The sequence below is a fragment of the Miniopterus schreibersii genome (genome assembly GCF_964146895.1).
Source record: "Miniopterus schreibersii genome assembly, chromosome: 13".
Lineage (NCBI taxonomy): Eukaryota > Metazoa > Chordata > Mammalia > Chiroptera > Miniopteridae > Miniopterus > Miniopterus schreibersii.
The window spans coordinates 24,838,441-24,852,212 of NC_138113.1; the positions used below are offsets into that span (position 1 = coordinate 24,838,441).

General features: G+C 40.1%; 1 protein-coding gene across 3 annotated transcripts in view; it reads right to left on the reverse strand.

Moving 5' to 3' along the window:
• FBXO11 (F-box protein 11) overlaps positions 1 to 13,381 on the reverse strand; it is a 78,520-nt gene extending 65,139 nt beyond the window's left edge. For 2 of the 3 annotated variants that reach the window (XM_081155896.1, XM_081155895.1), the window contains exon 1: positions 12,365 to 13,381. In XM_081155896.1, coding sequence (XP_081012022.1) covers positions 12,365 to 12,590 — 226 coding nt within the window. In that variant the 5' untranslated portion in view covers positions 12,591 to 13,381. The remainder of the gene's footprint in view (positions 1 to 12,364) is intronic. The other variant, XM_081155897.1, reaches the window with a different exon arrangement.
• Between the last annotated feature and the right edge of the window lie 391 nt (positions 13,382 to 13,772).

The following is a 13,772-nucleotide window of genomic DNA, read 5'->3' on the forward strand; positions in this document are numbered from 1 at the left end:
AGAGATTCAGTTACACAAGATGAATAAGTTCTCAAGATCTGATATACAACATCTCACCTACAGTTAACAATACTATACTGTACTCTTAAAAAAATTTGTTAAAAGAGATGCTAAATGTTCTTACCACAATAAAAAATTTTTTTAAAAAATTTTAAATGTTGAGCTCTTTATTCCCTTGGAATTTATTTCTTGGTACTGAACAAAGTAGGAAACTGAATGTTTTTGCAAATGAATAATTGAAGGCTGCATCACAATTATCTTTTTTCTTTTTTTTTTAATCCTCACCCAACCGGGAATCAAACCTGCAACCTGGGTTATGTGCCCCAACCAAGAATTGAACCCTCAACCTTCTGGTGTATGGGATGATGATCCAACCAACTGAGCCACCGGCCAGGGCCAACTTGTCCCTCTTTAGAGTAACACTTAAATTTCCCTAACAGGCATAGTTTCCCAACCATTTTAACATTTTACAAGTCTTATTGTTTCGATACAGTATCACATGTTTATAGGTGCATGCACACTTTAGGATGACTAATTTAACTGTAGTCCATATAGCTTGCTGCTTTACTTAGTTCTGGCTAAACATTTCTAAGTGACTACTCATTTTTGTTATTTCTACAAAGATTAAAGCAAATTTCCTTTTTTTTAAAACGACTATTCAAAGTAATTTGATTTTCATTCTTGGTTTTCTGGTACTTAACCTCTTACCATTTTTTAAAATCTATGAAGTCAATATGTTTAGTAACTTAAATTAGTAATTATATGAACAAATCTGGGTCCAGGGAAGTTGAAGGGAAACAGAAACAACTATTTACTAAATGTCTATTGCAACTGGTTAGCACTGTTTTTCTAAGTTGTAGCTTCCATATAACACAACTTTAAAAATTTTCCACCAACTGCCAAAACAACGATATGACTGCTTCAAAAAATAATTAAGAGCTCTATTTACATCTGGCATATGTTGCTCTTGTCCCCTATTCAGCTACCAGAAGTTTACTGTTTCAGAAAAATACTTTAAATACATCTGTCATTAATTTCTTTAGAGCTAACTTCAGTTTTATGAAAATAAAATATTCCCACATAATATTATCAAATAGACCTAAGTCCATAACCATACCAAGGTACAGAAGAAAAAGCCACCTGTTGTGAACAAATAAATTTCTCTTTTCTAATTATCCAGTTGTTTGCACACTAAATTTCCATCTTCCATCATTCAACCAGGCATGTCATTAAAATACTATTCATACTTACTACCACAGTCTATAGTCACAAACTTATCCTAGAAAGACAGAATCATTGGCTCAAAGTTCAAATTGTGTTTTAATTCTGAATTCTGACTTTTTGATCATTAATTATCCTCATTACTTTTAAATGATACCATCAATTATTATTTAAAGTTACTGTGGGCGATTGGGGTTTGATTCCCGTCAAGGCACATGCCCGGGGTTGTGGGCTAGATCAATGACTTCATTGATGTTTCTATCTCTCTCTCCCCTCTCCTTTCCTCTCTCTGAAATCAATAAAGATATATTTAAAAAAATAGTTACTGTGAACACAAAACTAAAATTTTTCATACATTAATAAGCACTTAAAACACAATAGCACTAAAAAAGGAAAGTTTTGAGCTTTTATTCAAATTTAAAATGACCTATGTGAAGACTCTATCATCACACCAAGCAATATGAGTTCATATCACAATCAGAACTATTATTTTAAAAAATACAAACCTCCCTCCTTCTAGATACCATACAGTATTTGAAAAATGAAGAAATGTAGACATAGTAACAAAAATCACCTCACCTCCACCATCCCAAGGCACTACTGCTAACATTTCACCAAAAATTTTTAGACACTTCACAAAATCAAGAGTGCAAATTCCGTTTCACTGCGTGTATGTGTGTGTGTGTGTGAGAGAGAGAGAGAGAGAGAGAGAGAGAGAGAGAGAGAGAGAGAGAGAGAGAGCGAGCGCGCGATCAATGCATGTCTAGAATTGGTATTTGACATTTTTCTAAGACCTCTAAAATCATACAACTTTACAGACCCTGTACAAACTCACTACATCCAGATCTCCCAGCTATTTTTCAGCTTTCAAGGTTCCAGCCAAGAGGTTCACAAATCAAATGACTCAGAAATAGAGAACAGGTTCCCTGTTAGATGTAGTAATAGAGATACTAAGACATCATTAGAAAATTAATAAAGGTACCCTGAGAGTTACAATTACTTGGTATGTGGGATTACAGATGCTATGAAGAACCTTTAAAGTGTTGTTTTATCTCTGCAATTGAGGAGTTTATATTCTAGCAACATATAATCTAACTTAAATCTGTCCTACTTTGTTTTTGGGTATAAGGGCAAAACAATGAATATAATGAAGGATGATATTATGAAAACAAAATGAATGGCCCCAACTCTGCAGGTAACTTCCTTCACTAGGCACATGTTTCTTTCTTAATCACTTATTTTAAGCATGCTATAACCTAGCTTAATCTTTGGGCTGCAATTAATTTCTAAGTGTGACACAAAGGTAATTCAATGAATGGTTAAAGGGTAGAACATATACCAGACAGCAGGAGGTTTTAACAAACCATCTTAATAGCGTTTCACAGAAAACTCTCCAACAGACTGGCTTTACAAACAGTCTAAGGACAAGGTAACAAATGAATCTCAATCTCTCTCATCAGAAGACAATGAAAACAGTATCAACACACTTATTACAATTCATCTTGATCTTAAAAGTGATTTAAATTCAGTCTCTATTTGCCCAGCCGGAGTGGCTCAGTGGTGAGCGTCAACCTATGAATCAGGAGGTCATGGTTCGATTCCCGGTCATGGCACGTCCTGGGGTTGCGGGGCTCAATCCCTAGTAGGGGGCATGCAGGAGGCATCCAATTAATGACTCTCTCATCACTGATGTTTCTAGCTCTCCTTCCCTCACCCTTCCTCTCTCTGAAATCAATAAAAACATTTTAAAAAAAACCTCAGTCTCTATCTCAACTATAAGTTCCAGAAGGCAAAAACTATGTCTATACAGTAATAGCTAACAAGTTCAGATCTCAATGATTTGTACTGGCAACTCAAATGATACAGAAAGCCTTTTAGTGCATCGGAGTCATCACCTTACTCGAAATCCCCTAATTTAGAAATGCGTTTAGGATACCACTCTAGAAAAAAGAAAATCCAACTCTGAAAAAGCTTTGGCTCCTTATGCTCAAACTTTACAGCAGTAACACTTACTGAATGTGGCTATGTGTTTTAAAAAAAGAAAGAAAAAGGAAGACAGAAAAGAAGGTGGCCGTCTCTTCCACACTGCTTGTTAGGGACAAGAAGGAACCACTGTTAGCACTAACACTGGACTGCTCAGTGCTGAAAAAGCACACATGAAATACTGAAATCTTACTCTTTTGGTATCTAAAGCTACTATATCATCAGTATGAAGCAAGTAGTTCCTTAAGAACAGAGCCCAGCTGTCATTCTCAGGGGATACCTGTATCATAGGGGGTACAAGTTTATAAGCCACTAGCACCTGAGCACAAGCTTTCACTTGAAGAACTTAGGATGCTGCCAGATGCACTTTCACAATACACCGGTAACTGATGTATCTGGTCAAGGACTAGAGAAACAACTTTGAGAGAAAAAGTACTCCAATTTTTCTGTGAAAGTTTTATAATTTTAAAATAAACTGAATAAGATAATAAAAAAATCAAGATATGCAGAAAAAGAGAAATAAAATGAACCAACCAAACACACAAAGTATTTTCATAGGCGTTAAAAGGGTCAGCTTAAATGTAGTAAGAGCCCGGCTGAGTGGCTCAGCGGTTGAGCACTGACCTAGGATCCAGATCAAGGTTCGATTACCGGTCAGAGCACATGCCCGGGTTGTGGGCTCGAGGGAGCTAATCAATGACTCTCTCATCATTGATGTTTCTATCTCTCTCTCTCCCTTCCTCTCTCTGAAATCAATAAAGATATATTAAAAAAAAAAAAAAGTAGTAAGAAACGGTTCCGAACTGAAATGAAGGAATGAAAATATTTATGGCAGTGGCAAAAAAAAGCCCAACCAGGTTTTTTGTTTTTTGTTTTGTTTTTTTTTTAAAATGAAGGCTCAGAATCATGTATTAAAAGCCACAGTGTTTTTTAAAAATAGAAAAGAGATTTTGCCCCTCCTCAAAATAACCCAACCTATGATCTTTGAGGAAAATTAAAGTATGTTAAGATGATGGGCAAACTTCCTGAGAAACACTGAACTGTTAAAGGATGCAAGGGTGGAAACAACCAAAAGACTCAAGAAAACACTAATATTTGAAAAAAAATCAATTGTTTTAGCAACATAATCGTGACAAGTCAATTTTTATCTGTCTTAGAGCTGTTGCATCTTCCATTTCTTGTAAAATAAATGAAAGTTTTACCTTTGGGAAAAGATAAGCAATGGTAGGGAATGTGTGCATGTGTTCGCCAAAAGCTAAGTATAAAATGCTCATAGTAGCACTATTCCTGACAGCCAAACAGGAAAACAACTCTACATCTGCCAATTGTCGAATGGATAAATTGTAGTACATTCATACAATGTAATATTATAGGGCAACAAGAATGAACAAACTATTGCTACAAGCAACAACATGGATGGAACTCACAAATATTCAACTGAAGAAGTCAGACACATAGGAATACATGCTGGGTGATTACATTTACATAAAGGTCAAAACCAGGTAAAACCAATCCAAGCTGTTAGAAAGACAGGGCTGGGGGTAGTGACTGAGAAGGGTGGAGGGTATGCTCGTAGTGTTTTATTTCTTGATCTAGGTATTACTGGTCACAAGGATGTGTTCACTTTGTGGAAAAGTCATAAAGCTGTGTATACCAATAATTTGTGTACTTGTATACTTTCATTACAACCTTAGTTAAAAAAGATCACATTTATTTCCACAATTTAAATAATTATTTTTATATAGTACATATACATATAGATATAAAAATAATTATATACAGACTGTTTCTAATTCAGATGACCAGTACTAATTTAAATGACCGATAATACTGGCACTCCTACCTGCTCTAATTCTTTCTCTTCTCTCCATCCCAACCCTTACTCAAAAGTAGTCTTTTGGGGAAAAAAGTGAAACTTGAAGAAAAATTTTAGGTTCATTAGTAGATTAGGAAAAACAATAAATGTGTAAGGTAAGTGATTCTTGCAAGAATCTTCTACATTCCCCTTCCCCTGACATGCTTATTTTGCCTCTGAGGAAGTACTCCTCCCAAAGTCTTTGTCCAAATCACTAGTCTCTCTTATCTTTTACTGAGCCCAAAAATATCAAAACTTGACTAAGTAATCAGTTTCTTAAAAATGGAAATGAATTTAAAAGGATTATGAAGATATCAGTCATTTGTACACAACAGTGAATTAGTTCTGGACTATTTTTAACACTTAACTTCCCAGGTAAAGAAAAATGAATGATTCCACAATTTCTTCTACCATATGATCACTATGCCAAAAATATTAGATTTCAAAAGATATTGTCTTTACCCATCCTCCATTTCATCTTTCTTCTCTACCATGATACAAACCTGAAAGACTCCTACTTTTCCTTTGTTAAATTTTACTAACTTCTAATTTTCCTTAAAGCCTGTTTATCTTATTTTTTCAAAAAGATACTATCAATAATGTGTTAAGAAACAATTACTAGTGACATTATTATATACCATACTCTATACCAACCCTGCCCATCTCAAAATATAACAGGTGAATAAAAAAGTTATATGCTCTTCCTCTTCCCCACTCTCTTCCTCTGAAGTGTTAGATTCTCATAAAGCCACATCTTACATATGTTATATACTATGTTATAGACCATGGGTGCAGTCATACTTGAGAGTAAAAAATAATTCTCTGATCTAAACCCAAACAGAGTTGGCAAGCCAGCAAAGGCTAAGCTGATTCAAGTCAGTTATCAATACATGGTACTAAAGAAACCAATGCCACAGAGGTTGAACTCATTTAGTAGCCAGTTCATTTCACACTAATAAAAAAGTTTCAACAGTCAAAGATTTTGGCACAACCCATTCGACCATCTGGAAAATGAACTTTGTGGTACACTAGGGGAAAACAGTAAAACTAAGACTATCACTGTTACCAGAAAAATAATTTTTAAATATGGACTGTAATTCCATTTTTATCACTAAATAATTTCCGAGCTTTGAGGAAATAGGAAAGTAGGCTCTCTTCACAAAGTAGATGAATGACACATCTTCTCTCATGAGATGTGGAAGTATTCCTTAATGTTTTTTAAGGTTTAGCCACCAATTGAGAGAGCATATTTTTTTTCCTTTTTTAAACAGTCACACAATTTTCCATTTGTTAGAAGGGCAGAACATTTGACAATTATATTTTTAGAAATTGGGAGAGTAAGCAAATACATACAGAACTTATATTTGCTTTAACATGCTACCTTATTTTAGGTGTTTTAAAATAAAAAACACACACAATGCATTACTTTTCAAAGTGAAGTAAATATTTTTGATATTTGACTTCAACTAAAATAAATTAGGTAAAGGAAGTTAGCTGGTTTCATTTCCCTATTTTCTAAGGATTATGTTTAAGCACATATCTTGTATTAAACAAACATATACAAAACCCCAACCTATGCATGTAAAGGCACCAAACTGTGGTGAGAAAAGGATTATCAGTCTACAAACCTGTCAGAATTACTGCTGAAGTCTAATTTAACTCACATTTTTTCCTTTCTGAAACAGTCGTCTATAACTATGAGCTAAAATGACCCAACACCCTTTATTCATAACTTATGAGTAATTGAAGGGAAATCCACCCTTCTTTGTACAATGAGTGCTTAGTGATCTCATCAACAAGCTGGAAAAACATGCTGGCCAATCAGTGCAATCTCCTCTGGAGACAGATTTTCATGAGAGGTGAAATTATGATCAGAACGTTAACTTAGAAAATGTGAAACCAGATGATTTAACAACAAGGGCATCAGACTACAGATCAGTCTCCAATAGGATAGATGGGATAGGATAGGGGACAGATGTGCTGCAAGGGCTACGTTATTCCCTTCCCTGAAAATAATGGAGACTTTATGCCAAATGTATTTCCTTATCTACCCTTGTTTATGGAAAAACCAGGTGACATCAATTAGTTTTGAAATTCTTCTCTGCTACTTACTAAGCATATTCACTGTTGTGTAATGTCCACCTTATGGAACTGTTAAGGGTTAAATGAGGTAGTTCATAGGAAAGTGTCTGGCACAGACTCCAGTACCTAAGCAGAAACAATGTTTATCATTACTCCCTCTCTTCTGTTTCCTTATTCTTTCTTCCAAGAATATTTCAGTTCATTAGAGTAAGATCAGTGATTTACAAATCACCTAGATTGCATTTTGGGGGATGCCAGAATCTCTTTAATGACTCATGCACACTTTATCTCTTGGATTTAGCCAACTCCATTCCTTACTATTAATATTTAAAAGAACTGCTGATTATTGAGCATCTACCATGTGCTGGGTACTTTACTATCTCTTATCCTCACAAGTTTTCCATAAAGCAAGTGTTATCACCCTCATTTAAAAGATAATGAAGTAAGGATCCAAGAGGTTATTGCTTGCTCTATGTCAAACAGCTCCTTAGCAGTGCAGCCAGGATTAGAACCCAGGTCTAGATAGATCTAACTCTAAGCTCTTTCCGTTATATCATTCAAAAGTCTCATCCCTTATATTTTACTTCTTTATAATTTTATTTTCAGAAAGTAACAACTGCAATTTGGGGGTAACTTGCTAGCAATCTCAGATATTAACCAGAGTTCTCTGGAAGACAAGAATGCAATTCAAAGGGCTGATAAATTAGTGAAATGAAAAGTCTAAATCAGAATAATCCTTCAGAGACCAGTGGGACAAGATAGACACAACATAAAGAGTAATTTTTAGTGATAAATAGGGAACAATAAGAGAACTCAAGTTGAAATAACTCATTAGTTTAGATTATTTTCAAAGTTAAAACAAATAGGAAAAAAAACTAAGAAAATACTCACTAGCCTTGAATTCTGCCCAATCTAAGTCCAAGGGTCCTCACTAACAAGTCAGGATCTATTGGTGGTGCTTGCCTTACCTGGTGTCTCCAAGGTTGCTGGCCTTTCCTTGGGTTTGCCAGAATTTCCAGTAAAGAAAGAGAAAAGTAGTACAGGGACAACCCTTAGGACTAACCAGCATAACTTTTGACATCAGCATTGTCATTATCCCATTTCTATTCCTGAAATAACTTCTAAGTTTTGAGAAAACAGGCTCTATCACACATACACACACACACACCACACCACACAGTTGGGAAGCATCCTTTCTCTCAAGGGATGTAAATGTTTTCAAGGTTTAAGCCATCAGATGGGAGAACAGTAACCCACAGTACTTAATTCCTAAACAGGAAAAATCATGTTCCTTGTTCAGAAATCTATCTAGAAAGGTTGCAGAAGTTCCTTATTCTACAAGTAGTAGGAAAACCTGAAGGTAAATTATCATGGGCCAGAACAATACCACAGAAAGTATAATTAGCATGCATGACTAGAACACTAAGGAGTTTCTTGACTGCTGCATATTATAAATACGCAGCTCCATGAGGAATATTTCATGTAATACTATACTACTGAATCATTGCCAAAAATTCAGTTTAAAAAAACTAATTTCAGAGTCATAGGTGATATTTTTATCTCACAAATACGTATGGGGTTGAGAGACTAAGTTTTTACTCTACATTTCATACTAGAAATTAATAGCAAAATCCATTTATACAATGTATTCATTGTTTCTTGAACTATAAATGATCACAGTTAAAATTTCAGCACTTCAAAATAATCTTATGAATTTTCCAATAATTAGAAAAATCACACCTGTTTTCAGAAACTTTCATATCAGATTATTTTCAGATATCAAATTTCATCTTTTATTAAAACATAATAAATGAGAAACTAACAGTATTGATTCCAGGTAGGAGAATTTGGTAGCAGAGGGGAGGTATATGAATTTATTACTTATTCAAAGTAATCAATTCTAACAACTAAAAACTGAAAGCGCTCAGAATACATAGCACTTCTGCAGACTTGTAAGCTTTCCTTATACTTCTAGAAAATCACTACCAACCAAATAGGCATCAAGAGAAATTCAGGAGGACAAGTTGCAAAAGCTAAAATACTTTCAGCATTTAAAAAGAAAAATATAAAATATTCAACCTCATACTACTTTCAGTTTCATTGACTCTGGAATATATTATCAAAGTGTCCCTATGTGCAACACAAATTATTTTCTATTACCTTAAAATGTTACATGAAATCCTAAACTCAGGAATTTAAATTAAAAGAAAAAAACTAATGATTCGTGGACTATTAGTATAAGACATTCTCTCCCATGGAAGGCTTTGAAAAGTCCTCATAAGCTTTCACTCTATGAAGCTGTTTCTTTCTTCTTCAAACATTGGCCATTGTGTGTGTGTGTGTGTGTGTGTGTGTGTGTGTGTGTGTGTGTGTGTGTTGTGTGTTTGAGGATATGTCAAGAAAGTTTTCAGACCAATTAACCTGTGGGCGAAGAAACAACTAAAAACCAGTTCTGACAGAATTTTTGCTTGAAAAATATACTGTATCTTGTAACTATTTTATTTCCAGTAAAAAGCCAAAAGCCCATCCTTTATGTAAAATAAATAAGTGATTTTAATAGAGACTGAATTAACTTGTCTTAAAACAGTGTCTTATTTCAATTCCCTACCTGGAAAGTTGTCTGATCCACAATTATGTAACTCTATCCAAGACTCCTAATGCGAGAGTTACATATCCATTAAGACTTAGTAAAGCCCCCCCCACACACACATGCATGCACATGCACGTAGTTCCTTAATTGCCTTGCCAAAATTATGAAACCCAGCATATTCTTAAACAAAACCTCCTATCCAAACCAGAAATAGTCACACTTTGTATGCTCCATAAAACTCTTAAAATAAAAAGTACTCTTCTTGTCTAACTTCTGATCATTATTTGAACTGTACATTTTAAAAATGTAAACAAAACGCCAATTTTCAAAGAATGACATTTTTACATAAAGTTAGCAAAATATAATTTTTAGCCTTTTAATTCATCTTCATTTTCTTCATTTTGAGGCCATTTATTTGCCCTCTAAAAGATACATAGCATTTTCCCTGAAGACTAATCAGCAAGTTCTTTTCCCTCTGTGCCAACATAGAATCTCCAGAACAACTTCTACAGCTGAAGCAAAGCAACAATTCTACAGTGAATTTGATTTACCATTTGGTTACATACATACTAAAATTTTGATCCATGAATAACTTAGTCAGCTTATGGACATCAATGAAAAGAAAACTGACACTCTGGCATGTGACTACCAACAACCAAGTCAACTTACTTCAAAAGGAAACAGACTCTTTAGTAGCTAATAATTTCAAACAAATTAAGTGTCCAAGACAAAAGTACCTCAACAAAGTTTGAAATTACAAATTGTGAAAAGGAGATTCAGAACAAATATTTAAAAACACACAATGGGACTAAATTAAGTTTGGCTGAAAGAATGTGATTCAGTGCTAATGGTATTAACAAATCAGTACATCGTGAAAAAGCTTTACATCTAGCAATAGATTATCATGCTAGGATTTCAACCCAGTGGCATTGTTTTCTCAAAAAAAAAAAAAAAAAAAGGCAATTCTATGACATATAGTGCCAATTCTGGAAGGAGACCTGAATATTATTTGAATGGAAGAGAGAATCCTAATATGCAAATGTGAAAGGAAATGATGAAACTACAAATATTTTTAATTTACAAAAAATTGGTAAATGTATCAAAGAATCATTAAAACACATTTACCAATAATGTTGCACATGACCTGTACCGGGCTTGAAACATCACATTCTTTCAAGTAACATATAGCAAACTGCTTTCTCAAGGACTATCTGCAACAGTGACTAGTGAAAACCCTTAAAAACTATTTTTCAGATTATCATCTCCCTCTTTCATTTGTTAAGTATTCTGATCAAGTACAACAATGAAACAGTTTTTAAGGAAAGAATGTATAATTTTTAAAAGGCAGCTAATCTCAATTCCCTTAATCAAAAGAGGTATGACAACCAACGCATGTAAAATTAACCTTAATCCGGTAACGAAAACACGCAAAATGTCTCCTAACAATTCCCCTCCTCCTAAAAACAACAACCGCACACATAAATACGGTACTGACCTCCACCCCACTGAGAGCAGCTAATTAATAAAGAGAATAGTTACGTTTGGAGACCAAGGTGCAACACCCAACCTCATAAACCTCCCAAAATAACCACATCGTCAAAGTAGGACTGAACATTATTTTTGCTAAAGCAAGAATCCAACCCCCGGGAGCCTCAGCCCTTAGACAATGGTGGTTACCAGACAGAGAAGCACAGTTGGGTCCAAATGACACATTTCACTAGGCCTTGGACACAACACACACACACACACACCACACACACCAACGGGTCAGTTCTAAGGAACGGGCGTTCAAACCCCACTAGCAGACGGAGGGCGGCACGGCGGCGCGGGGGCTCGCCGGGAGAGCGGGCGAGGGCTGTTGATAGAACGTTAAGGGTAACTGCACCGCACGCGAGGGAGGGGGCTGGAAATGGCCGATGGATTCTATATTTATTTATTTAAAGGTCTTCATTTAACGGGTCCTGCCAGGGGTTCTGTAACTAAAGCCAAACTGCGCAGCAAACATTATGGGGTTGGGAGAGGAGTCGCTGCTCCCCCTACCCCGTGACTAGGGAGGGGGGGCGGGGGAAACAAGTTCCCGGGCCAACGCTACGGACCACTCCGATTCCCCCTCTCCCCTCCTCCACAGGAAGGGGGAGGCTAACAGAGAAAAGGGGGAAAACAAGTTCCCCAGCCAGCCCCACTGCCTGATCACTCCCAGTTGTTTCCCCCACCTACCCTCAAGAAAGGGGGAGACTAAACCAAGGAAGGTAGCTGAAAAGGGGGAGATCTCAACCTTCGCCTCCCCCGCGTCCCCGTCCCCCTCCCCCCCGCCATCAACAGACTCCTGGGGGTCCGTGAGCTAGTCAGGAAGCCAAAGGGATGGGTGGGGGTAGAGGGTGCCGAGCCCCGAAACCAAACAAAGCGCGGCCTGAGCGAGAGCCAGGGCAAGTGGGGAAGCCGCGGCTTTTCCTGCCGGCCGGGGCCTGGGTCGGGCTGACACTGCGGCACCGGGGGACCCGCCTCCGCTCAGCCTCCGTCGCCCACCCCCGGGGCGCTCCGGCCGCCCCCGCTCGCCCCGGCCTCCCTTCCCGCGGGTCCCCAACGGCCGGGCGCCCGAGCCGGCGGGCGGCGGGGAGGGAGCGCGGCCTTACCCCTCTCGCCGGCGTTGTTCCGCTCCTGGGGCGGCGGTGGCGGCGGCGGTGGCGGCGGCGGAGGCTGCTGCTGCTGCGGCGGCGGCGGAGGCTGCTGCTGCTGCGGCGGCTGCTGCTGGGGCGGCTGCGGCGGCGGCTGCTGCGGGGGCTGCTGCTGCTGTTGCTGCACCGGGCGCGGCCGCGACACTCGCCTGGGTCTCCGGTTGGCGGCTCGGACGGAGTTCATTTGCCGGGCTGAGGTGGCGGCGTTGGCGGAGGGACACACACACGCACACGCACAGCGAGCTCCCGGGCCGGAGAAGGGGGTGGGGAGAAGGGGAGGAAGGAAAGGGAGCGAGGGGAAGGGGAGACGGTGAGGGCGGAGGGCCCGAGCGAGCCCCCGACGCCAGAGAAAGGCCCGCGGAGACGGAGGGCAGGCGAGAGCAGGCGAGGCCGGGCGGGCGGGCCTGACGCACGGGGAAGGCCGAGGCCGCCGGGCGGGGCGGCCGCGAGGGACTGAGACGGAAAGACGAGCAGAGCGAGAGAAAGAAAGAAAGGGCGTCCGCCCGCCTGGGGATCCCGAGGCGAAGCGCGGCGTCGGCGGCTGAGGAGACAGACCCCGGGCCGGCCGACTCCCGAGCGGCGTCTCCGGCGGCGGGGGCAGTGGGCGGGCGGGTGAGGAAGGGAGAAGGAGAGGGAGAGGAGGGAGGGAGGGAGGGAGCAGGGGGCGCCCGGTTTTTTTTTTTCCCTTTCTCTTCCTCCCCCCCACACCCCCTGAAAGAGATTTCTGAGAGGAATTTTTTCTCTCTTTCTTCGGCCTCTTCTTTCTCCTCCCCCCCTTCTCTCCTCTGCGAAGGGGAAATGAGTGTGAAAGGAGGAGATAGGGGGAAAAAGAGGCGTCGTCGTTCCTCCTCCTTAAAGGAGCCTTTCCTCCTCCTCCTCAGCCCTGTCGCCGCGGCTTCTGCTGCTGCTCCGTGGCAGGAGGAGCCATTGACACCGCCGGAGCCTCCACTCGCCCAGTCGGTCCCTCCCCGTCGCGGGGCTGGCCAGGACCGCGGGGGAGGGCCACGGGGCGGCGGGGGGAGGGGCGGGTGGGCGGGGACGGGAGGGGGTGGGGATTCTGGCCGAGGAGCCAATGGGAGAGGCCCATACAACCTCCGGGCCAATGGGGCCCCCGCTCTTATCGCGAAGTCTCTTCCTTCAACGCCCTGTTTCCTCTCTTGGGTTTCCTCCCTCCCCCGCCGAGGAGGGGGAAGGAGGGAAGGAGGAGTGCGGTGGGGCGGGCGATAATGGGGAGGTATCGGGGCATATAATAGAGCAGGGGGTGGGCGAAGGGAGCGCTAGTGCGTAGCTACGATTCTAGGAGAGGAGGTTCTCGGAGGAAAGGGCGGGGGCAGCTGATGTAATGGGGAGAAGTGATTAATCCTCG